We start from the raw sequence: 25810 nt of genomic DNA on the forward strand, positions 1-25810 counted from the left end.
CATCAGATTTCAATTTTCCAACAGAAATAAATGAAAAAAAAAAAAAAAATAAAATATAAAATAAGCAAAAAAGAGGAAATGAAAAATACATTGCACAGGGGGAGAGAAGAGACAAAAGACAAAGGCAAGGGACATGGTCAGAAAAACTTGTATGTTTTAATTTTGTTTGTGACCGCTCTAAAGAGAAATGTTGCTATTGAGTTTTTCCAGAGACAAAGTCCTTTAGAAATGGGGCGAACGAAATTGCCTCATTTAATCCTGGGAAAGAGGTGGAATTTAATTTAAATATCCATCTCTGTTCGTACTGCAACAAGATTTTGTTCCAATCGCCGCCTCGTTCTGGTATATGAATTCGATCGAGTGCGGCGAAGGACACTTTTGGCATTTTATAGTTGTGGGTTTCCATCACATGTCGTCCAAGTGGTAGGTACGGGTTACCAATTTGCATGTGGTAGACATGTTTGGATATTCGCCGGTGGAATTCTTGTTTCGTCTTACCAACTTAATATGCTCCACATTCACATGACATGAGGTACACAACTCCTCGTGTCTGGCAGTTGGTGAAATGTGCCGGCCTAAAAATCGTACCATTTGGAAGATTAAAGATTTTTTCGCGTCTTATATATTGACAAAAGGAACAGTGTCCACAAGGAAAAGATCCCAAAATGGAACAGTGCTTTCATCTTTTTTTGTGCGCTTTTGAACTCACTTTGAACAAATTTGTCCCTTAGCGAAGTAGCCCGTCTGTAGGTAATCGAAGGAGTATCCGAAATGAACCTGCTAACTTTCGGATCATCCAAAAGTATGGGCCAGTGCTTTTGGATAATGTTTCTAATCGCATTATGTTGTTTGGAAAAGCGTAGAATGACCCTGGTAGGATCCATACCAGGGCTACTCATGGCCTTCTTGTTGAACAACAAGTCATGCCGAGATTGTGCGGCTGCTCGGTTGTAAGCCCTGCATAAGAAGGAGCGGCTATAGCCCCGTGCTAACAGTCTGATTTGCAATTTCTGTGCTTCTTGCTTAAAGAGGACCTCATCAGAACAGTTCCTGCGCAACCGCAGGTACTGTCCATATGGGATAGAGTTCTTTATGGTGGTAGCGTGGAAGCTGTCCGCATGCAGGATTGTATTTCCTGCGGTGCTTTTTTGAAACAAGGTACTAGAAATTTGGCCCTCAGGAGTACGCCTCAGTTGTACATCCAAGAAGGTCATTTGGTCATGGTCATAGGTCATAGTAAATTTTAAATTATGTCTGTTTTTATTGATGTGATCAAAGAACTTTAGCAACATTTCTTCAGGGCCCTCCCAGACGAGAAGGACATAATCAATGTATCGTAGCCACATACGTGTGTGGCTCATATACATGGCAAGGTCCTCATCATCCCTAAGTGTCCTCTCCCACTCCCCCAGGTACAGATTGGCGTAGGCCGGGGTACAACATGTGCCCATGGCCACACCCTGCACCTGGAGGTAGTGGGAGTTGTTAAAAATGAAGAAATTATGATTCAGAATATATTCGAGTCCATCAATGATGAACTCGTTCAATGCTTCATCATATTTCTGACTTCTTAGAAGGAGCCCCGTACAGCTTCGATCCCCTTATTGTGGGGGATCGAGCTGTACAGGGCCTCAACATCAATGGCCACAAAAAATGAATTCATTGGGAGTGTTACCCCTTGGATCAATTAGAGTAGGTGCATTGTGTCCTTTAAGAACGAGAGCATGCACATAACAAATGGTTGTAAAAAAGAGTCGATCACCTTACTCAGATTTTCTGATATTCCTCCATTTCCGGAGACAATTGGTCGTCCGGGAGGTTTTATTTGGCTCTTATGGATTTTGGGCAAGCTGTAAAACGTAGCCATATGTGGGTGTTTTGTTCGGATGAATTCGTATTGATCTTTCATGATAACTTCTTTATCGAGGTCAGATTGAATTAGGTCATAGAATTTGGTGTATGACATTTGTATAAATATGGTAGAAATGGTTTTATACCACTCTCCTTTGTCCAAGATGTCTTGACACATACGTACGTAGTCCTGATTGTCCATCAGGACCACGTTCCCTCCCTTATCCGATGGTTTTATTGTAATTTCAACATTATTGCACAAGGAGTCAATAGCCTCCGATTCCTCAGCCGTTAGATTTTGGGGACGTATTTTCTTACGTGGAAGTTTGGAAATATCTCTAAGGGCTAGTTTGACAAAGATCTCTATGCTTGGATTCAAGCCAAGTGACGGGAATTTTCCAGAGGGTTTTTTAAAACTTGTTACAGGATTTTGTGTGGGCTTATTAGCACTTTCAAGTAAGGTTTCCAAGTCGATTTGATCAATAAGATCTAAGGTATTATTTTCTTGGAACAAAAGTGTCAGATCACGCAGAGATTTAAATTCCTTCATACTTAAGGTGGCCCATTCGGTCATATCCATGTTGGTGTCAGCTTTTGCATGGAGGCTCTTCAATAGTAGCCGACGTGCAAACAACTGTATATCAGTAATAACTTTGAATAAATCGAAGTTCTCCTGTGGGCAAAAGGTAAGTCCACGTGACAATACGTCAATTTCCACTGGGGATAGGGAATAGGATGACAAATTAATCACGCTGAGGGATTCTGTTGAATCCGCGTGACATATGCGTCCAAATTCCCTACTCCCCTGTTCGTTTGGAATGGGGAGAATCCCCGTACCTGGTTTAAAGGACTCTGTGATCCAGATTTTAAACATCCTATCGGTGAGTTTGTATGTGTTTTACTTGTTGGAATACTGAGTGAGGCATCCATTTCGTTCGTGACTATATTTGATATATCAGATTTGAGTCCTGTAGACCTCACCTCATTAGTGTGGTCACTGGGACCACTCTCTGAGGTGGTCTCCATAGTGCGCTTTTTCCTGTCTTGTTCTGGGGAGCCCTTGTTGTTACGGCTCCTCTTAAATTTACCGCATCCCTTGGGTGTTTTTGGGTTTTGGCTAGGGTCAGATTCTTTTTTGGACTTCAATGTGCTATTCGTATGTTTGGATTGTTGTTGCAACATGTGCTGCTTGTTTTTTTGGTGGTTTGTTTGGGGATTAGTATTCCATTTGTATGCTCGTCCTTCCGAGAAGGCAGTATGATCTCTCCAAAACTTTGACTCTTTTTTCTGCAGCACGCTCCTATTATAGGTCGACAGGTCATTCCGAAGGTTTGCCTGTAGTTCCGAATAGAGGGCGTGCTGCACAAAGGGTCTTAGGGAGGCTTCTATGTTATCAATTTCTGTATCCAACAGCACCATTTGTTTGTCATATTCCCTAATAAGAATAGCCATCATTTCTTGGGAACAAGCATTTAAATTAGCCTCCCACTCACGTTTACATTCAGTACTGATTTGATCCGAATTAGGGAATATTTGAATCCGTAAACCTAGAGCAGGGGTCTCAAACTGGTGGCCCTCCAGCTGTTGTGGAACTACAAGTCCCATCATGCCTCTGCGTGAGGGAGACATGCTTGTAACTGTCAGCCTTGCAATACCTCATGGGACTTGTAGTTTTGCAACAGCTGGAGGGCCACAGTTTGAGACCTCTGACCTAGAGGGTTAATTTTTTCTTTGTTGTATCTGTTCAGTTTTAATGTGCCAAAACAGTGCAGATTTTTTCTCAAGTGTTCTATTCAGTTTATGAAAAAGGGATGAAATCTGAGTTTTAGCTCGGTCCCCTTGCTCAAAATCTGTTTCATAGCCTGACATCAAACTCACCCACTCAGCTCCCTGAAAATTACTCATATTGACATTAATTCCTGTTTCTCTTACGCAGGTACCAACAACAGGTGAACAATTAATCCTATATACTGAAGCTCATGTTTCCACTCTCATGTGTCAAAAAAGAGGGGAAGGTGTTTATCCTCCCAAATATATTGCAAAGAGGGGACACTAGAGAGAAGGAAAAAGGGTTGCTGCTCACCCCTGAAAGAGCAGCACACTGTCATCCTTCACACTTTTTGACCCCTTTCTCACTCCTACACACATACACTGCATGGTTTGTTCACCTATCACTCCCCCCCCCTCCACTCCCTCACTTTCCCCCTTCCCCCTTCATCACCTCATCATCAATATCACATATGGCATAGACTGAGTGTTTTGTAATACCTATGATACAACTCTAAGAATTATCCCTACCAATTTATCCTATATACAAATATGGCTAAATTCTCGGTTTGTATTGTACGCATGGTATAATTGGAGGCTTTAGTCCCCAAGTGCCCCCCCCCTTGTCCACAATAAATTTGGTTAATCTGTTGTATATGCAATGGGCATTGATTTAGTCTATTCTTTAATTTCATCGCAGGTGTGGTTTGTCTTTTGGCCGCTCTGCCTGGCGGGCGGTGCATGAGAGTGTGACCTCTCGTAAGTTACGTCATTGTTTTTACTGCCCTGGTCTGAGTTGCTGTGGCGGTAGAGGTGCATGGGAAGATAGCTTTTTAAGGGATCTCCATGTGGGAGGCTTTTCTCCTTTCTCGCTGGACATACATTGTTGGGTAATTATACCATATTGTGTACTGCACGGTAAATACAACTTTTTGCCATATATAATGGGATTCATATATGTATGTCAACTTTTGTATATATTTTCCAGCAGACAGACCCTCTGAAGAAGACCCTTAGTGTATGGGTTGAAATGCGTCAGTTCAATGTTCATGATATCAAGTTTTGTTATGAATATGTGTCTGCCAATGTATGTTTAGCCAATTTTTTAGTATTAAGGTACTTCCCACTGGAGCTCATTGTTTTAATTTTTATACTATGTTACCTTTGTACAAATACATTTGTTCTACTTTTCATACACCTTTGACTCAATTTGTCACTGTGCTGCCTAAAAACCCCACCCTGGGGAAATCCATTCCTTTTGTTTCCAGTCTTTCAGGGGTGAGCAGCAACCCTTTTTCATTCTCTCTAGTGTCCCCTCTTTGCTGTGATACATGTCATACATCCCGGCATTGGACGGGTGTTCTGTCTATTAAAGTATCCAGCCGAGGAAAGGGTTAAAAATGCTCGAAAAGCACCACTGCCGAAGTGCTTTGCAGGTGCTTCCGCATCACTACCCATTGATTTCAATGGCAGGGACTGTTTAGGAGTGGTGTATACACTGCTCCCGCACCGCCCCAAAGATACTGCTTGCAGGACTTTTTTTCCCATCCTGCAAGTGTCCCGCCCCAGTGTGTAAGCACTCAGACTTTCACACTGGGGTGGCTTAAGAGGTGATTTTCAGGCACTATTTTTAGCTCTAAAATGAATGAAAAGCGCCTTCAGTGTGAAAGTAGCCTAAAGCCCCGTACACATGATTGGATTTTCTGAACAGATTTTCTGAAATGTTGGATGTCGGGCTGTTGGCGGAAAATCCGACCGTGTGTATGCTCCATCGGACAATTGTTGTCAGACTTTCCGCCAACAAATGTTGGCTAGCGTGTCTTCAAATTTTCCGCCAACAAATGTATGTTGTCAGATTTTCCGATTGTGCGTACACAAAGTCCAAAGTACAAACACACATGCTCGGAAGCAGAAGCGGTCGGTCTTGTAAATTAAAAGAGAAAACAAACGTGCGCTCATAATGAACATAATCTGTGTAAAAAATACATAATCTAAATCCCTGTAAGAAAATCAGAAATGTGCATCAAAAAATATTGATAATTAATAAATGGTAAAAAGCTGTGAAAAAAATATGCTTAAAAAGTGTCATAACATTTTAAGAAAAGTTTTCACAACCCAAATGGATAAGGAACAGTCCTTAGATGAAATACTCCAAGGAGCGAAAGTTCTTATGATGAACAGTAGGAGAGGGAGTCCCATACATAAACAGTTACTTCACAGAAGCAGGAGGAAGCATCCACCTTCCGACCAGTCAGACGCTGCACATATATATGGAGAGGGAGGGAAATGAGGATAAGAGCTCTCATATAGCCCCACAGTATTAAAAGGTGGACCCTTACCCTCAATGATGGACCTCCTCTCTGGCGAGGTCTCACACGCAGGCAGACTTTGCCCTCTGCAGGGACTGTGGATGGATGATGTCCGGATCCAGCTCATACAGTGTGCGTCTCCAGCTTGGCTTCTACCAACTCATCCACCTGGGGGGGGAGGGAGTGACAAGCACACACTTTCAATTGCTGGAGATGTCCTCAAACTCTGCTGTCTTGCTGTTTGGCATGGAGCGGCTCACAGTCAGTTCAGAGCAACACTCAGTGTGTAGTCACAGCACACCATTCTCCTCAATAGTAGACACTGCAGACTGTGTGATCACATGACCGGTCACATGGTTTGGAAAGACCAGGAATCAGGAACTCTGCATTCAGAAGAAGACGCCGCAGAAGAAGATGCTGGACGAGAACACCGGAGGAAGAACCAGAAGAACCAGAAGAAGAAGGAGATGGAGGAAGAAATCGAAGGAAGATAGAAGAAAGAAGAAGCATTTAAATAAAGGAATTGTCAAAAACTGTCTCTTGTAATTTTTAACATTTTTTACAGTTTTTTAGTGAAATGGTAGGGGTACTTTTGTACCCCCTTACCATTTCACACGGGGGGGAGGGCTGGGATCTGGGGGCCCCCTTGTTAAAGGGGGCTTCCAGATTCCGATAAGCCCCCCGCCCGCAGACCCCCACAACCACCGGCCAGGGTTGTGGGGATGAGGCCCTTGTCCTCATCAACATGGGGACAAGGTGTTTTGGGAGGCTACCCCAAAGCACCCTCCCAATGTTGGGGGCATGTGGCCTGGTACGGTTCAGGAGGGGGGCGCTCTCTCTCGTCCTCCCCTCTTTTCCTGTGGCCTGCCAGGTTGCGTGTTCGGATAAGGGTCTGGTATGAATTTTTGGGGGGACCCCACGCCGTTTTTTTTTTTTTTTATTTTGACACGGGGTTCCCCTTAAAATCCATACCAGACCTGAAGGGTCTGGTATAGATTTTGAGGGGGACCCCACGCCATTTTTTTTTTTTTAATTTTGGCCGGGGTTCCCCTTAATATCCATACCAGACCTGAAGAGCCTGGCATGGAATTTAGGGGGACCCCCACATCATTTTTTAAAATTTTGGTTCGGGGTTCCCCTGTAGGGAATTCCCATGCTGTTTTTATCAATGAACTTTTATGTGTATTGTCAGACCGGCAATTCATTAATAGCCGCGAGTAGTTTAAATTACTTTTTTTCCTTTGAAATGTCACTTTGCTGTCAGACTGTTCTAAACACGGGAAACATGTGCCCCTTTACAGGCATACTATAGACACCCCCCAGGTATGAAATTTAAAGGGATATTACACTTTTATTGTTTCACTTTAAGCATTATTAAAATCACTGCTCCCGAAAAAATGGCCATTTTTAAAACTTTTTTTTGCATTGATCCATGTCCCCTGGGGCAGGATCCAGGTCCCCAAACACTTTTTATGACAATGCCATGAATATAAGCCTTTAAAATTAGCACTTTTGATTTCTCCCATAGACTTTTAAATTGTGTTCCGCGGCATTCGAATTTGCCGCGAACACCCCAAATTGTTCGCTGTTCGGCGAACTGGCGAACAGCCGATGTTCGAGTCGAACATGAGTTCGACTCGAACTCGAAGCTCATCCCTAGTCTGCAGCTCTCTGCTCATGGAGTTCTGAAAAACAAGCAGTTGGCGATGTTCGATCGCTTGGTTCTTAGTAAAGAGGCACCGGGGGACAGATGCAGCATCGGACAGATGCAGCATCGGACCGATGCTGCATCCACCTAGGTAAGTATAAATAGGGGAAAAAAAAACCCTTTACTTCTCTTTTAATGCATTTTTTTTGTCTTTTTTTGTGCAACAGTGTAGGACAGCCCATTCAATTTAAAAACGCACCCAAGTAGATCCTGTACCTTTTTCAGGAGAATGTTTGTTTACTAGGAGATTTAGTGAATTTGTTGTCCTTTTTATTGCATGACAAAATGAATGATTATAGGCTCCCATATTGAGCCTATAAAGTCTAGCTGTTTTGTAGGCAGGATCTGAGTTAGTCAGCCTGCACCTTTTTGTATGCTAGCTTGGGGTGTCATTAAGAAATAATGGCACTGCAAGCAAGATGTACATATTGGTGGGTTTCATCACACATTAGCAAGAACAGGCACAGAAATGCACATTTCTGCATGCGTTCCCAGAAAACAAAGGTGTAAATGCAGCCTTATGCCCCGTACACACGGTCGGACATTGATCAGACATTCCGACAACAAAATCCTAGGATTTTTTCCGATGGATGTTGGCTCAAACTTGTTTTGCGTACACACGGTCACACAAAGTTGTCGGAATTTCCGATCGCCAAGAATGCGGTGACGTGAACCACATACGACGAGACTAGAAAAGGCCAGTTCAGAAGCAAGCGCGGCACCCTTTGGGCTCCTTTTGCTAATCTCGTGTTAGTAAAAGTTTGGTGAGACACGATTCGCGCTTTTTCAGACTCGTGGTTTTTAGATCGTTTTCTGCTGTTCAGTTTGTGCTTGTGGGTTTGTATCTGCTCTTCAGTGCGTGCAAGCAAGCTACGCGTGACTTTGATTAGTCATTATGTTCTTGTTCGTTCGTTACTGTTTTTTAGGTCGCTCTTCACAGGCCTTGCTGTTCTGTTACTGCGTTCTGAACAGCCGACCGTTTTCTAGCCGTGTTGCGTATACGTACTCCTTGTAGAGTTTGTGCTGTGTGGGGGCTTGGTGTTGGGGTCCTTACCTTGACACAAGTCCAGACCATGAACAGGGTGGGGAGGAGTTCATGGACCTGGACCAAGAATTGGTTGCTTCAGCGTGACCAGTTCTGTCATATGCCTTTGCTCTCTGAGATCCGTGAGAATAATCCTGATGATTTCAGGAACTTTCTCCAGATGACGGACCCCATATTTCACCGTTTGTTGGCTTTGCTGACCCCTTATATCAGCAGGCAGGATACCTGCATGAGGCAAGCCATCACTCCGGAGCAGAGGCTCGTCGCCACCCTGCGGTACTTGGCGATGGGGAGAAGCCTGCAGGACCTCAAGTTTTCGACAGGCATCTCCCCCCAGGCTCTGGGGATCATTATCACAGAGACCTGTTCTGCCATCATTCAGGTCCTGCAGAAGGAGTATATTAAGGTAAGATTTTTATCCTTTAATATCACATTTTATTGTATTTAATTTTTGATAATATATTGTATTTCTTTCCTCATTCCCTAATTACCATGATTGTAATATGCTGTGAATGTCCCCTTTGTCCTCATGTATGCTGGATTTTTATGTAATTTTTTTTTTGTCCTTCATACATATTTGCCTTCACTTACCTCTCCAGCATGGTCTCCTGCCCCTTTATTCACCTCATGTAGTCACTTAAAAATGTATTTTATCAGCTCCATAGTAGTGCTTTACCCAAACACCCCCTAAAGTATTTAGAAATGTGATTTGTGCTTTAAATTCAGGCCAGAGGCCTGAGGCTTTTTTGGGGGGTCCACAAATCATTTGGAACCCTCCCTCCCCCCAACTGCTAAGTCAGCTGATACCAATTCTCTATCTATCCTCAATCATCTATCTGCTGACTTTGCCAAACCCATACACACTATACCCATCTCTTCTGTGCTCAGATTTATGGATGAATTCCCCAAAGCATGTAGTGCAAGGGCCTGCCTGTATACTTTCAAATGGTAATGTTTAAAGTTTTTTCATCCTATTATTATCTTGATAGGTAATAGCAGAATGTCCAAATGTGCTCAAATGTGTACAGTGTGTATTTATATCTTTGTATTATGACACTTCTTACCTGTCCAGTGGGCTGTCAATAGTGTAACTAAGGAGTGGCTGTTCAAAGTAATACCCATTATTTAGGCATTCATATCTCAATGAAGTGGAAAGGGTTACCTGTCCAAGAGCTCCCCCCCTATAATGTTAGAAAGGGCCCAGGAGAGTGGGGGGGAGGGGGAATATGATAGGTGTACCTTATACTTTGGTGTTTAAAAATTCCCATTAATAAATGTTATCTTGATGTTGGCCAAGAATGTTTGTGTCTAATCAGCTTTCCCTGTTTATGTGCAAAATTACTAATTTTTTTTTGGTTTTCCTCAACAGTTTCCTTCTACGCCACAGGAATGACAGACTGTGGCCTCCCACTTTGCCCAGAGGTGGGACTTTCCTAACTGCGGAGGGGCAGTTGATGGGAAACACGTCCACATTGTCCCACCACCCAACTCGGGGTCGTACTATTATAATTATAAGGGGTTCAATAGTATTGTGATGTTGGCGGTGGTGTCGGCTAATTACGAGTTCCTGTATGTGGACGTGGGGAAGAATGGCCGGATGTCCGATGGTGGAGTCATCGCCCAGACAGAGTTTTACAGGCGTCTCCAGAATGGCAGCTTGGACTTGCCACCTCCAGAAGACAATGTGGAAGGGCTCCCATTCGTCTTCATTGCTGATGAAGCTTTTGTGCTGGGGGACCATCTTATGCAGCCATTTCCTATGAGGACCCTCACCCCGGACCAGAGCGTTTTTAATTACCGGCTGGCCAGAGCCAGAAGAGTGGTGGAAAACACATTTGGAATCATGGCCAGCCGGTTCCGCCTATTTCTTACACCCATACATATGGTGGAGTACAAACTGAATCAAATTATCCTGGCGTGCTGTGTTCTACACAACTTTTTACGGAAACATTCTGCAAACTATGCTGGCTCAGTTGGGCCTGAGGCCGGAATTCAACATGAATCAACCCTGACGGTGCTTGAAAGTGCCCGTCCTGGCTTGCCCTCCCTGAGTGCCCGTGATGTCCAGCTAAGATACCTTGAGTTCTTTGTGGGTAGGGGGCTATCAATATGCCAGACAATGTGTGAAACCTTTATCAAATAAACAAAAAAAAGAAAATCTTTGGTGACATTTACTGCTTGTGTTTGTTTTAGCTGACCCTGACAGAAATGTGGTGAGTCCTGAAAATGGCGTGATTGTGTAACCTTATACAAAGCACTGTTGGGTGTTATTTACTAAAGGCAAATCCACTTTGCACTACAAGTGCACTTGAAACTGCACTGAAACTGCACTTGTAGTGCAAAGGGGATTTGCCTTATGAAATAACCCCCATTGTCACAGAAAGCAGCAATTGAAGCACCACAAAAGTGTTGTAGCGTTGAGACAATAATCCACACAATCACATGTGCATTTAGAAAAAGTTTTTAAAACAAACCAACATGTTTGTTGTATAACAATTTTTGGGGTGGCATTAGAAAAAGTAGAAATGTCCATTTAAGATAAAATAGGCATGTTTCAAACCAACAAGAAAGACACAAATCTTGAACTTACAAAGTTCACATTAGGTAGAACTTGAAGGCAATATCAGACATGAGTATTTAGGAACTGAGTTTGATATTGCATTCAGATGAAAAGCCAAATTTTGAAGATGCACACAAATGTACAAATGTCAACATCTGCTATCTGCCATCACGGGGGATCAAGGGACGTGTTTTGGGGGAGCAACCCCTTCCTCTCAGCTACTTTATTATTGAGGAAGGGGTTGCACCCCCAAAACGTGTCCATTGATCTCCCGTGATGGCAGATAGCACATGTTGACACACTGTGTGCATCTTCAAAATTTGGCTTTTCTACAATTCTTCAAAACAGTTAAAAATTGTAGCACACCATAAAAGAAAGGGCTTTGGAGGGGTTTTAAACTCTCCCCAAAACATCAATGATGTTCTTATTTTTTTGAATAACATCTTTGATGTTTTTCTTGATGTTTTCCAATGCAACATTACACCCCATGATCTCCCTGATCAGGATCTGTGCACTTTCCGAGGTGAAATGCCCTGGATCCACAACATCACGATCACCTAAAAAGAGAGAAACCAAAAAAAAAACATGTATTATAAATATGGCGGCATCCATCTCTTACCTGAGCCTGTGGTCGCAGACACTCACCTGTTGTGGTGCCAATTTCCACCACGTCTTCTTCCTCCTCCTCCTCTTCTTGTCTTTGTGTGATTTCCCCTTCTTCCAGAGGTGGGGGGTCTCTGGTCTCCTCGGATGAGGGGTGTCCTCCGAGTCTTTTCTCCCCTATGTAAAACAAAAAATGGTATACTTAGCACACAGATATTTGAGGGAAGAACTATAAATATGAAACATTGCTTGGAAGTGGGGTACAATTGTCTATTTTGGCAGAGTTCCAAGATGTAGAATTTTCAGTGTCCTTTGTCAAGCTTCAATACTTTACCTGTCTTGTACAAGCTTCACAGATGGAGACACCCCTATAGTATACACTGGAGCACCTGTGTGGGACCCCCTAATAAAAAGGGTGTTATTGTGTCCCACACTAGTGCTCCAGCATCCAGATGTGTAAACAGCTGCTGGGTGTCCTCTCCTTACACAGAATCTAGTTTTCATTTCATTCTAGTAACAAACCCATCTACACAACCAAATATTTTCAGACAAGTAGGCCCTAAAAAAATGTGGTCAAATGCATATGGCCAAAACAATGGTGTTTTATAGGCTGAAAGAAAAATGTTTGATACGAACGAATAATGTGCCAATGAACATGAAAGTTGCCATTTTAAACTGTACAACAGTTAAGAAAAACACATTGAGCAGCATGAACGTAATAAACACAAAAAACATCGGAACACAGCACAACTACTTACTTTTTTGCAGCACTCTCCGGATCTTTCTGTACTGCTCGTGTTCTCTTAATTTTAGGTCCGACCACCGTTTCCTGAGCTGATCTTTCGATCGTCATACCCCAAAATTTCGGTGCAGGCTCATGACCACTTTCACCATAATCTTGGCCTTTCGGACATTGGGGTTGGGGTAAGGTCCATACTTTCCATCATAGTCGACCCTCTTCAGGATGTCGACCATCTCCAACATCTCTCCAAAGGACATATTTGATGCCTTAAATCTTCTCCTTCTGGATCCAGACGTTTCAGGCTCCAGGCTTGTCTCCTCCTCCTCCTCGTTGCTGTAATTAGCACGCACCTGCTGTGTCTCCGCCATGTGCTCTTCCCCCACTGCGCCGAATGAAAAGCGGCGGGGAATAGACTAGAAAGAACGTCAGGGACGGGCGTAGTTACATGCATGCGCAGTGTGTGTAAAGCATAACATGCATGCGTAGTACGTACGATCTGTGAGCGGAGGAAGGAGTATAGGAGGCGCCGATCGTGATAACGAAGGTAAGATCTAAACTTGGGCCTATACTGCTTCTAGATTGAGGCCTATATTGGGACAAGATTAGGAGAGTTTTGCCTGACATTAGGGTTTGTCTCGTGTTGTGTCTTGCAGATAAAATGGATGGCTTCAATGACCACAACTTCCTCCCCCTGTTCATAGACAAGTACAGGGAGCTGCCCTGTCTTTGGCAGGTGAAACACCCGCATTATAACCATAAACAAAAGAGGCAGGCAGCGCTGGAGAAAATGCTGGAGTTGGTGACGCCAGTGGTCCCCACGGCAACCATCCCCTATTTAAAAGCCAAAATTGGTGGCCTGAGGAGCACTTATCTTAGGGAGCGCAAGAAGGTCACAGATTCCCAGAGATCAGGAGCTGGAGCAGATGACATTTATGTTCCCAGGCTGTGGTATTATGAGAGACTGCGAATTCTGTCAGACCACACTGAAGTCAGGGAATCCCTCTCCACTCTTCCTTCCACCCTATCTTCCACCCCAGCTGAGGCTTCCAATGTCCAACCTGGGCCTTCCAGCCAGGAAGAAGTGGAGGAGCCCAGCTGGAGTCAGGTATAGCATTGTTCTACAGATTTCTGGTCAATAAATAAATGATCTTTACTAGATGTCATTATTGATCACTAATTGCTGATTTAATAAAGTGTTTTACATATCAATAGACAGTAGTGGGCAAAAATAATTGGGACAAGAATGAAAAATGCTGGGCTCAGAATGATAGTCTGTTATATTTGTTAACATTCAATTTGCAACAGTCATGAGATGAAAATTGTGTGATTGATGAATAAAAAACTAAAACTATGTCCCTTTTTCATACACAGGAAGACCTCAGCCAGGAGGAGGCTGTGGAATGTGGCAGCCAGGAGGAGCCGGGGCTAAGTTGCAGTCAGGAGGAGGCGGGGGTTAGTGGCATCCAGGAGGAGGCGGGGCTAAGTGTCAGCCAGGAGAAGCCTGGGACCAGTCGCAGCCTGACCGAATTGCAGGTTCCCCCCCTCCGCCTTCCATACAAAAGAGCGAGGAAGGCGACTCACATGCAGGATTCAGCACTCAGGATCATTCAGGAGGCTTCTGCGTCCCTCAGAGCCATACCTACTCCTGAACAGGCCTTTGCCTGCATGGCTGCCACCAAACTGAAGTGCATGCAGGAGGGTCAATGCCTCATGTGTGAGCAACATATTTATAAAGTCCTAACTAAGGGGGTGAGTGGCGAAATCACACCCAAGACCGACGTGATTGAGTTGGACCATCCTCCTCCTCCTCCTCCTGCTGCCACAACTCCACCACCAGAGCCACAGCGTGGAAGGAAGCATGGAAGGAAGACCAGAGAGTGATGACTCTGGGTTCAGTCCAGTCTAGCAAAAGATGCAGCCCCTTGTAGTACCACAGCCTGGGGACATAGATGTCATCTGCTGCTTTCAGGATCTCTGGGACTTCTGGACCAGACTGCACTCCCTTAGATATGGACTCCTCAGGCCACCAATTTGGCAGTAAAATAGTTGATGTGTGCCCTGGGGGCCAAAGGCTTCACCAATTTCTGCTGTTTCTCCAGCATTGCCTCCCTATTTGTTTGGTTGTGAGCCCTTAACAAAGGCATTTTTGGTTCAATTATACTCACCTATGTGTGTTTTCCTTAAAAAAAACAGTTTGTTGGGGAGGAGGCAGGTACATTTCAAAATACAATGTGAAATTAACAAAAGACACCAACACCAAACAATCTCATTGAGATTAAATAATACAAGATAATAATTGTGTTGTGGTAAATTGACACACAAAACACACACGAAAAAATTCTTTATCAAAAAGCCAAAAAAATTTTAACAAAAAACAGCCTTGAAAAAAATTTATTACAATTAAAAACAAACCAAAAAAAAATTGGTCAGATGTGACAAATCAAAATATATTGAGGGAATCCCAATAAATAATAAAGAAAGAAGTTTATGAGAAGTCTGTGTGAATATAAGCAGCAAAACTACTTCATTCTTCGCGGAATTGACGCGATCAAATTTTGTTGTCGGAAAATTTTATAGCCTGCTCTCAAACTTTGTGTGTCGGAAAATCCGATGGAAAATGTCCGATGGAGCCCACACACGGTCGGAATGTCCGACAACAAGCTCCGATCGGACATTTTCTATCGGAAAATCCGACCGTGTGTACAGGGCATTAAAGTTTGGAACTCTGGCTATAAGTTTGTTGAGTGCATTTTGTTTTTTTTAAGGTAGGCACTCAATGATATAAGCTCACCTCTAATTGTGCACTTGTGTTACTAAACCCACAACAGTAAAATTAGTCTGTGTATGCAATAAAGCATGCTTGTTATACTCACTGTGAAACCTAAGGGGTTTCACATCCTCTGCATTGTGTAAAAAGGCTGTTTGATCCTGTCTTCTCTGTTCTACCCCTTCCCCCACTGTCCCCAATCTATCTCCTGATAAAACAGAACCTTTGGAGTCACTCTGCACATGCTCAGTTTGGTGTTTATCGCTTTTCTTTTTGGGAAGGTGCATGTGATCAGCACAGGGCCAATCAGCACTGTCCAGACAGAGGGTCAGGGGTCCTGCAGTCTCATAGGACAGTCAGAGTAGAATGAAAACTCCTTCTACGTGGTTTAACCAGACACTGATAAAAGCCACAAGACTGCTATATGCTGCTGATGAGAAAAGATATTTAGCAGTTTATATTTACTAAAATAATTGCATTTCTATGTTCTGTATACTGACCAGATTTTTATTTTGCTTTTTTGAATGTACAAAAAGACTAGCGTGGTTGATCCCCTCCCATCATCCCCCACCCCAAACATATAAACCCAAGCCATACAAGATCACACCTCCTTGGCTAGAAGACTGAAAATAAGCAGGTCTCTGCCATGATTCCATACCATATATTGTGCCAGCCATTACAGTATTTTATATATATATATATATATATTGTGTTGTTATATATATTAGGATTCAGATATCTGATTATCTGATTATATTAGTTATCTGTGCCAAGCCTTATCAGATCTCAGCTCAGACAAACAAATGTGTTCATAAAAACTTTTGCCAAGGGTTTAAACTACTGGTATTTAACTTTATAATATTGAAATTAGTGACTATTTCTTTTGTTGCAGCTTGTGACCAGCTGGCCCTAGGAGTGGTTGCTATTTTTGGACCATCCCACAGTTCATCCTCCAACGCTGTCCAGTCTATTTGCAATGCATTGGAAGTACCGCATATACAGGTCCGATGGAAGCACCATCCTTTAGATAACAGAGACAGCTTCTATGTAAACTTGTATCCAGACTATGCTTCTCTAAGCCATGCAATCTTGGATCTTGTACAGTTTTTAAAGTGGAGGTCGGCTACAGTAGTTTATGATGACAGCACAGGTATAGTAGCTTTTTTTAATTCAATTTACTATTTTTTACTTGTAACACCTAAGAACACTACAATATATATATATATATTTTGTGTCTAGATTGTACACTACTATAGTACTATAGTATTGTGTTTTCAACTGCAACAGTCGCTATTTATTTTCAAGGAAAAACAGAAGGCGCTTCTAAGTGTAGCATTTAAGAGTATTTATTCATAAAAAGCGGTTAAAAGCACTTACAAGATAGTTGATAAAACAGGCATCTCAACCAGCAATGATGAATATCCTACTCCATCCTTCGCCTCTAGGGGGGAGAGCCAACCTGCAGCTGTGACAGGAGAGGGAGAAGCGAGGAGGCAAGATGGCCGTTCGGCTTCCAGAAATCATGCTGGAATTCATAGACCGAAAGTGGCATCAAGCAGAAGCGGTAACACGCTTCGGAGCATGCGCAGTTCGCTCCTTCATCAGTTGACTGATGAAGGAGCGAACTGCGCATGCTCCAAAACGCGTATGTATGCTTGTGACCCTCCTTTGTGCCTGTATGCTTGTGACCCTCCAGCCATGGCTGATACCAGCCATACCGGTACTGGTCTACACGTTCGTTTCTCTTCTGTCACAGCTGCTGGTTGGCTCTCCCCCTAGAGGCAAAGGACGGGGCAGGAAATTCATCATGCTGGTTGAGATACCTGTGTTATCAACTATCTTGTAAGTGTTTTAACCCTTTTTTATGACTAAATACTTTTAAATGCTGCACTTAGACGTGTCTTCTGTTTTTCCTTTTATCCATACTAGAGTTGCTTCCTCCTCCTGAAGTGCTGCTGCAAGTGCCTACCAGTCTTCAACACTTTAGCCTTGATGTTTGATGCTAATATTGATGTGAAGGTCTTTTGGTACAGTCCGCTGAAAGATAATCCTTGACAGAAGTGCCCTATCTTTCCTCTTTCTGCATCCACTATTAATTTTCATAATACTGTTAGTCCCTTAAAATGAACCTGTGTTTTTCCCATTTTAATGCTGCTGTCAAAAGCAGCACATACTCACTTCTGATTCATTCCCCTATTGCTCTGTGAAAGTGAAAAAAGAGGCCCTGTAATTTCCTAGAAACAGGGCTGTGGCCTCTCTCCCCATCCATATATGACAACACTCACACAATCACCAAAGCCTGTCACATGACTGAAAGTGAGAGAGAGTCATGCGCTTCCCCACACCAGAAGGTACCGCCTATTTTCGTATTTTCTGTCCTGGCAGTTGGAGAGAGTAGTGGAGAGGAAAAGTGAGTATATGCTGATGGACAGGAGAGCATTTAAGTGCAAGTAAAGGCATGCCCCCTTCGTCAGAATACAATAGAACAGCAAGGGTGACCACTGTACTAACATCGGATAGTTAGTACATCGGCTCCACCTTAGCTGTCAGTTTTTTTTCGTTCAGCCCTGCTGGGTTAAATGAAAAAAAAAAAACTACTAGTGTATACTAGGTATACTAGGCTTAAGTCCATAGGAAGATTTCAGAGAGCAAATAAACTCTAATGTTGGGTCTTAGGTAGACAATGTATTAAGTATTCTGGCTTTAGATAACTAGAAAGAGATTCTAATAACTTTTAAACCCCATCATTGTTAGGATTTTTTTTATCAGAAGTGCAATTAAAAGTTTAATAGAAAATATTTAAAAATCAGAGATGAACATACTTGAAAATACAATTTTAAATTCATAAAGCTGGCAATTTTTTTATATATGCAAATATGTAACAAAATCTATCCCCTTGCAATAGCATGTAGTAGTTAGTAAGAGGCATGGGATATCAAGTAGTCATGGGCTCTGTGATTTCTGATTGTGACCTTGAGATAAAAAATGTTTCATGGCAATGCAAATATAATACATGTCGGACAAAACTCTACCTGAGCCAAACCCCATTCTCATTAAGGGTTATGTGTGGATGCTATATTGTAATAATTCTCATTTATACCTGTAGTAATGCACGCGTATACAGTATGCTGCAAAGAGCTCCTTCTCCATTATACCACCGACTAATGAGGTTTTACATTTTTGATAGGAACATTTTTAGACCATGTCAGAATGGTCGAAACAAAATAATTATGTCTTCTACAATATTTTAGCTCATCCTACCATCTGTTTTAACATATATAGGCATAGATAATAATGCAAGAGCTAGTTAAGAAAATTTAAAAAATGACAGATACCCAAGCAACTCAGAATTCTTCTGTCTTCTTACTATAAAACACCAATATCCTGCACCTGCACATCATTGCAGCCTGGCCCTGAGAGAGGTAATCAAGTGCTGTTTAATAATATATAAAAGAAAGGTGTGACATCCCCAGTGGCACACTCTCTGCTCAGCCCCCTGCCCAGCCCAGTACAATCCCTCCCTCACCACCCTGGTCAGCTGTGCACATACACACAAGGTGGGGGAAGAGAGGCCACACTCTGAGTTGCCAGGTGAAAGTGGTGGGCCTGTAAAAGAGGAAACTCAGAGGACCTGGCCTGCACCCAGGCTGGGTGCAGCCCAGCCTGGGTGCAGGCCAGGCTGGGTGCAGGCCAGGGCAGGCCAGGCCCTCGGTTTCCTCTTGTACAGACCCACCACTTTCACCTGGCAACTCAAAGTTTGGCCTCTCTGCCCCACCTTGTGTGAATGTGCATCAAAAAGAAAAACAAATCAGTGCAAATATGTAAAAAGAACACAGTAGCTGAACACCAGGGTCAAAAATCAAATCCCCAAGCAACAATAGAAAACAGATGGTGCAGCGCTCAAATAAAATAAACAATAAAGGTTCATGAAAAATACAAGCAATCCGAACATTCATATGTAATGTGACTTCATGCTGGCAACATGGTGACTTTCTGTGATCCCTCCACCAGTATAAAGGATGGCCTCTCACCTTATGGCAGGGACCCTTTAATTATAGAGGGTCATAAAAGCGTTCCCTTACGGGTCATATACGGATGGTGCACGGCAGATTAGATCAGTCAGAGAGCAAGACAAAGGCAAGCCAATGGCAGCATGAAGAGCTCTCTATAGAAAATCTGCTGCTCATTAAAGGTGAAGAATGCTCCAGTTGATCTCCATGAGAAGAGTGCAGGGGTGACGTTAGGAGGAGGAATGTTCAGAGCTCCAGCATGCTGGAGTTGGTCTTGGCAGTATGATGGGAAGTTGAGCGCAGGATGAAGGAATGGTGGATTCAGGTGGGCCTTCTTACTTTTCCCCTCCTTGCTGTGTATCTGAACATTCCTCCTCCTAACCTCTCCCCTGCACTCTTCACGTGGAGATCAACCGGAGCATTCTTCACCTTCAATGAGCAGCAGATTTTCTATAGAGAGCTCTTCATGCTGCCATTGGCTTGCCTTTGTCCTGCTGTCTGACTGATAGGGATGAGCTTCGAGTTCGAGTCGAACTCATGTTCGACTCGAACATTGGCTATTCGCAAGTTCACCGAACAGCGAACAATTTGGGGTGTTCGCGGCAAATTCGAATGCCGCGGAACACCCTTTAAAAGTCTATGGGAGAAATCAAAAGTGCTAATTTTAAAGGCTAATATGCAAGTTATTGTCATAAAAAGTGTTTGGGGACCTGGGTCCTGCCCCAGGGGACATGGATCAATGCAAAAAAAAGTTTTAAAAACGGCCGTTTTTTCAGGAGCAGTGATTTTAATAATACTTAAAGTCAATCAATAAAAGTGTAATATCCCTTTAAATTTCGTACCTGGGGGGTGTCTATAGTGTGCCTGTAAAGGGGCGCATGTTTCCTGTGTTTAGAACAGTCTGACAGCAAAATGACATTTTGAAGGAAAAAACTCATTTAAAACTACCCGCGGCTATTGCATTGCCGACAATACACATAGAAGTTCATTGATAAAAACGGCATGGGAGTTCCCCAAAGGGGAACCCCGAACCAAAATTAAAAAAAAAAAATGACGTGGGGGTCCCCCTAAATTCCATACCAGGCCCTTCAGGTCTGGTATGGATATTAAGGGGAACCCCGGCCAAAATTAAAAAAAAAAAATGACGTGGGGTTCCCCCTAAATTCCATACCAGACCCTTCAGGTCTGGTATGGATTTTAAGGGGAACCCCGCGCCAAAAAAAAAAAAAAAACGGCGTGGGGTCCCCCCAAAAATCCATACCAGACCCTTATCCGAGCACGCAACCTGGCAGGCCGCAGGAAAAGAGGGGGGGACAAGAGTGCGGCCCCCCCTCCCTCCTGAACCGTACCAGGCCACATGCCCTCAACATTGGGAGGGTGCTTTGGGGTAGCCCCCCAAAACACCTTGTCCCCATGTTGATGAGGACAAGGGCCTCATCCCCACAACCCTGGCCGGTGGTTGTGGGGGTCTGCGGGCGGGGGGCTTATCGGAATCTGGAAGCCCCCTTTAACAAGGTGACCCCCAGATCCCGGCCCCCCCCCTGTGTGAAATGGTAAGGGGGTACATAAGTACCCCTACCATTTCACGAAAAAAGTGTCAAAAATGTTAAAAATGACAAGAGACAGTTTTTGACAATTCCTTTATTTAAATGCTTCTTCTTTCTTCTATCTTGCTTCATCTTCTGGTTCTTCTGGCTCTTCTGGTTCTTCTGGTTCTTCCTCCGGCGTTCTCGTCCAGCATCTCCTCCGCGGCGTCTTCTGTCTTCTTCTCCTCGGGCCGCTCCGCACCCATGGCATGGGGGGGAGGCTCCCGCTCTTCTCTTCTTCTCTTCTTCTTTTCTTCTTTTCTTCTTTTCTTCTCTTCTTCTCTTCTTCTTCATTTTCTTCTCCGGGCCGCTCCGCAATCCATGCTGGCATGGAGGGAGGCTCCCGCTGTGTGACGGCGCTCCTCGTCTGACAGTTCTTAAATAACGGGGGGCGGGGCCACCCGGTGACCCCGCCCCCCTCTGACGCACGGTGACTTGACGGGACTTCCCTGTGGCATTCCCCGTGACGTCACAGGGAAGTCCCGTTAAGTCACCGTGCGTCAGAGGGGGGCGGGGTCACCGGGTGGCCCCGCCCCCCTCCGTTATTTAAGAACTGTCAGACGAGGAGCGCCGTCACACAGCGGGAGCCTCCCTCCATGCCAGCATGGATTGCGGAGCGGCCCGGAGAAGAAAATGAAGAAGAAGAGAAGAAGAGAAGAAAAGAAGAAAAGAAGAAAAGAAGAAGAGAAGAGCGGGAGCCTCCCCCCCATGCCATGGGTGCGGAGCGGCCCGAGGAGAAGAAGACAGAAGACGCCGCGGAGGAGATGCTGGACGAGAACGCCGGAGGAAGAACCAGAAGAACCAGAAGAGCCAGAAGAACCAGAAGATGAAGCAAGATAGAAGAAAGAAGAAGCATTTAAATAAAGGAATTGTCAAAAACTGTCTCTTGTCATTTTTAACATTTTTGACACTTTTTTCGTGAAATGGTAGGGGTACTTATGTACCCCCTTACCATTTCACACAGGGGGGGGGGCCGGGATCTGGGGGTCACCTTGTTAAAGGGGGCTTCCAGATTCCGATAAGCCCCCCGCCCGCAGACCCCCACAACCACCGGCCAGGGTTGTGGGGATGAGGCCCTTGTCCTCATCAACATGGGGACAAGGTGTTTTGGGGGGCTACCCCAAAGCACCCTCCCAATGTTGAGGGCATGTGGCCTGGTATGGTTCAGGAGGGAGGGGGGGCCGCACTCTCGTCCCCCCCTCTTTTCCTGCGGCCTGCCAGGTTGCGTGCTCGGATAAGGGTCTGGTATGGATTATTGGGGGGACCCCACGCCGTTTTTTTTTTTTTTTTGGCGCGGGGTTCCCCTTAAAATCCATACCAGACCTGAAGGGTCTGGTATGGAATTTAGGGGGAACCCCACGTCATTTTTTTTTTAAATTTTGGCCGGGGTTCCCCTTAATATCCATACCAGACCTGAAGGGCCTGGTATAGAATTTAGGGGGACCCCCACATCATTTTTTTTTTTTAATTTTGGTTCGGGGTTCCCCTTTGGGGAATTCCCATGCCGTTTTTATCAATGAACTTCTATGTGTATTGTCGGCAATGCAATAGCCGCGGGTAGTTTTAAATGAGTTTTTTCCTTCAAAATGTCATTTTGCTGTCAGACTGTTCTAAACACAGGAAACATGCGCCCCTTTACAGGCACACTATAGACACCCCCCAGGTACGAAATTTAAAGGGATATTACACTTTTATTGTTTGACTTTAAGCATTATTAAAATCACTGCTCCTGAAAAAACGGCCGTTTTTAAAACTTTTTTTTGCATTGATCCATGTCCCCTGGGGCAGGACCCAGGTCCCCAAACACTTTTTATGACAATAACTTGCATATAAGCCTTGAAAATTAGCACTTTTGATTATTCATGTTCGTGTCCCATAGACTTTAACGGTGTTCGCATGTTCGAACGAACTTTTTTCCTGTTCGCATGTTCTGGTGCGAACCGGGGGGTGTTCGGCTCATCCCTACTGACTGATCTAATCTGCCGTGCACCATCCGTATATGACCCGTAAGGGAACACTTTTATGACCCTCTATAATTAAAGGGTCCCTGCCATAAGGTGAGAGGCCATCCTTTATACTGGTGGAGGGATCACAGAAAGTCACCATGTTGCCAGCATGAAGTCACATTACACATGAATGTTCGGATTGCTTGTATTTTTCATGAACCTTTATTGTTTATTTTATTTGAGCGTTGCACCATCTGTTTTCTATTGTGTGCATGTGCAGCTGGCTGCAGGAGGGAGAGAAGAAAGACAGCTACCATACAGCTACCATATCTTGGCGCACAGTGAGAGTATCTTGATGCCCGGTGGAAGCAGCGGGTGGTGTTGGGGGGGGGGGTCAACTTTTGGGTGTGGGTGTCCCTGGTGAGCATCTTGAAGTATTGTAGGATGGGACAGCCATGTATTTTCAACAGGAGGTCAGCAATTGCTGCCTTTATAAAAATGTCGCAGTACAGGTTTTCTTAAATAAACTCAATGTAATGCATGAAAGAAAGCTTTTAGGTGAATAAAATTGACCAGAGACTTTACAAAATGTATAATTTTGATTCTTTGTTGCTTTAGGTCTTATTAGATTGCAAGAGCTTATTATGGCCCCTGCTAGATACAATATTAGACTAAAAATACGTCAGCTTCCACCAGAGTCTGAAGATGCTCGGCCACTCCTAAAAGAAATGAAGAGGGGAAGGGAGTTTCGCATTATCTTTGACTGCAGTCATGTAATGGCAGCTCAAATTCTCAGGCAGGTGGGTACCAATGTTATTTTCTACTCAGATAACCAGACATTACTGTAAAATTAAGGTAGTAATGTTCTTAATTTGCTTTTGCACAGTACTTAATTATTTTTATACCTAGAGTCCATTGGGATTCATCACATGCCACCACATGTTCTGTATCATCTTTTAGCAAGTGTTAATCTCTGCTCTTTCTATTACCCAGTACATGATAAATCAATATACGAGGCTAAGAGTTTGGTAATTATTTTGCTTTGCAGCTCTAATTTTTTCCCCTTTTTACATTGCCTCTTTTGATTTAACATTTAATAGGTATGTTGTGAAAAAACACAACTATCTAACAGTTTTGCTATGTAAATGACTATGTTTTAAAATTAAATGTAATAATAGTCAGCCACATTAATGGTCTGCAAAAATTAGACAAAAGGTAAACTCTGCTTTTGGTACAAAAATTGCTATAACACATATATTTCTACACATGCTTTTTTATCTTTTAACGTGAATGCAAAATCTATTTTTAAGTACTGTATGTGTTAGGTCTCATTTACATTACGATCAGTAATTGAAGGGCTATCTTCAGCTGCCTGGGATGCACAGGTGTTCCATGCAGGGGCGTAACTGTGTTCTGATCCATGCATTGAACTGTCATGGATGTACAGTTTGGGATATGCATGAAGTCCCTGCAGGTCAATGCTGCTGGCCACCTGTCATTGATTTCAACAGGCTGCCTGCATGTCCCTGCATGGAACATCTAAAGCATCATGAGCATCTGAAGATGGCCCTTCACAAAGGAGAATGAAGCCTTCTCATTTTCTTAAGCAAGTTTTTTATTTTGTTGTACCCTTTCTTGCCTGGAGATCATGCCAGTAACAATATTTCCTGTTGCAGATGGACACCGCTAAGCCACTGCCTCAAAATTAGCAGCAGTTTTGTCAGCCTGCTGTGAAAGTTTGTTCAGTTGACCATTGATCTGCCTATCTCAGAGACATGATAAACAGCCCAAGGCCATCTGAGTTCACACAGCAGGCTGAGTAACTGCACCTAATTGTAAGGCAGTGTTTTAGCATTACCAAATAGTATCCTGTCCACAGGTGCATAAAATGTACCATCCAATACTGAAGCAGCACTCCTGTCAGTTCATATTATGACCGGCATTCATATGGTTAATTATATGAGAAAAAGATGATGTGACAAACACTGGCGAAAGTCCAAGAGTACAGATAGTGGTCCTAGTTTTGAATGATAACCCATACACCGTTCACCAAGATCCAGAAAACATGCGTCACACTCCCTGAAAGGGGTTTACACTTACCAGAAATTAGTTGATTAGCCTTGTAATACTCTAATGGCTGCCATCCGCATCACAAAAGGTGTCAGAGCTGCATAACACTTCCACAGGTACTCGGATATAGAAAGAAATCTTCACATAGTATGATCCCATTTTACCTTTTATTGCAATCTTCAACTTCTTAAAACAAACCTTTTCCAATACAATGGCATCAATAAAGGAATACAAATGATCCATAGTTGATATACATATGCCTTGTTTCCACTGAGCGGAATGGTTCGGTTCGGTACGGTCCGCTATTTTGAGTGTTTCCATTATGAGAGCGGCCCATACAACCAAACTGCACCATTCTGGGTCCTGCGTCAGATGTGGGGCCATAGAAAATGGTACGGTTTGGTTAGGGCGGAGCTACGATACATTCCACTGATTGGCGGACGTGTGACGCCATGCTAGGCATTTTTTCTAAACCCACGTATGGCCCCTGGTGATCCCACTTGCAGTGGAAATGCTCACCTGAATAGGCCGGACCATTCTAGGCCTTCCAAAGTGAACCGTTAGTGGAAACGAGGCATTAATTCATGTACTGTCTGGTATAAAGACACTTTGGGATAACTAGAGCACTATGAAATATAATGTCTATTCAGCATTAGGACAGAGTTCCGCTCTTAGGATACTTGCCCCGTAATGACAGATCGGCCAGTTCAATTATAGGGATAACTGTCAGTATTGCATAATTGCATAAATTGCATAAACCTTAGAAACTTGACAGCCCTGTAATCCAAAAATTTACACAACACTAAAAGCTTAACGTTTGAATAGCCATAAAGCGTTGCCTGGAGG

General features: G+C 43.6%; 1 protein-coding gene across 1 annotated transcript in view; it reads left to right on the forward strand.

The window, feature by feature from the left end:
• The window catches only part of GRIK3 (glutamate ionotropic receptor kainate type subunit 3), a 929711-nt gene that overhangs the window by 439567 nt on the left and 464334 nt on the right, over positions 1-25810 (forward strand). The window contains exons 3-4 of the mRNA XM_073615535.1: positions 16245-16502; positions 23513-23694. Coding sequence (XP_073471636.1) covers positions 16245-16502; positions 23513-23694 — 440 coding nt within the window. The remainder of the gene's footprint in view (positions 1-16244; positions 16503-23512; positions 23695-25810) is intronic.

The sequence above is a fragment of the Aquarana catesbeiana genome, linkage group LG02 (genome assembly GCF_042186555.1).
Source record: "Aquarana catesbeiana isolate 2022-GZ linkage group LG02, ASM4218655v1, whole genome shotgun sequence".
NCBI classification, from domain to species: domain Eukaryota; kingdom Metazoa; phylum Chordata; class Amphibia; order Anura; family Ranidae; genus Aquarana; species Aquarana catesbeiana.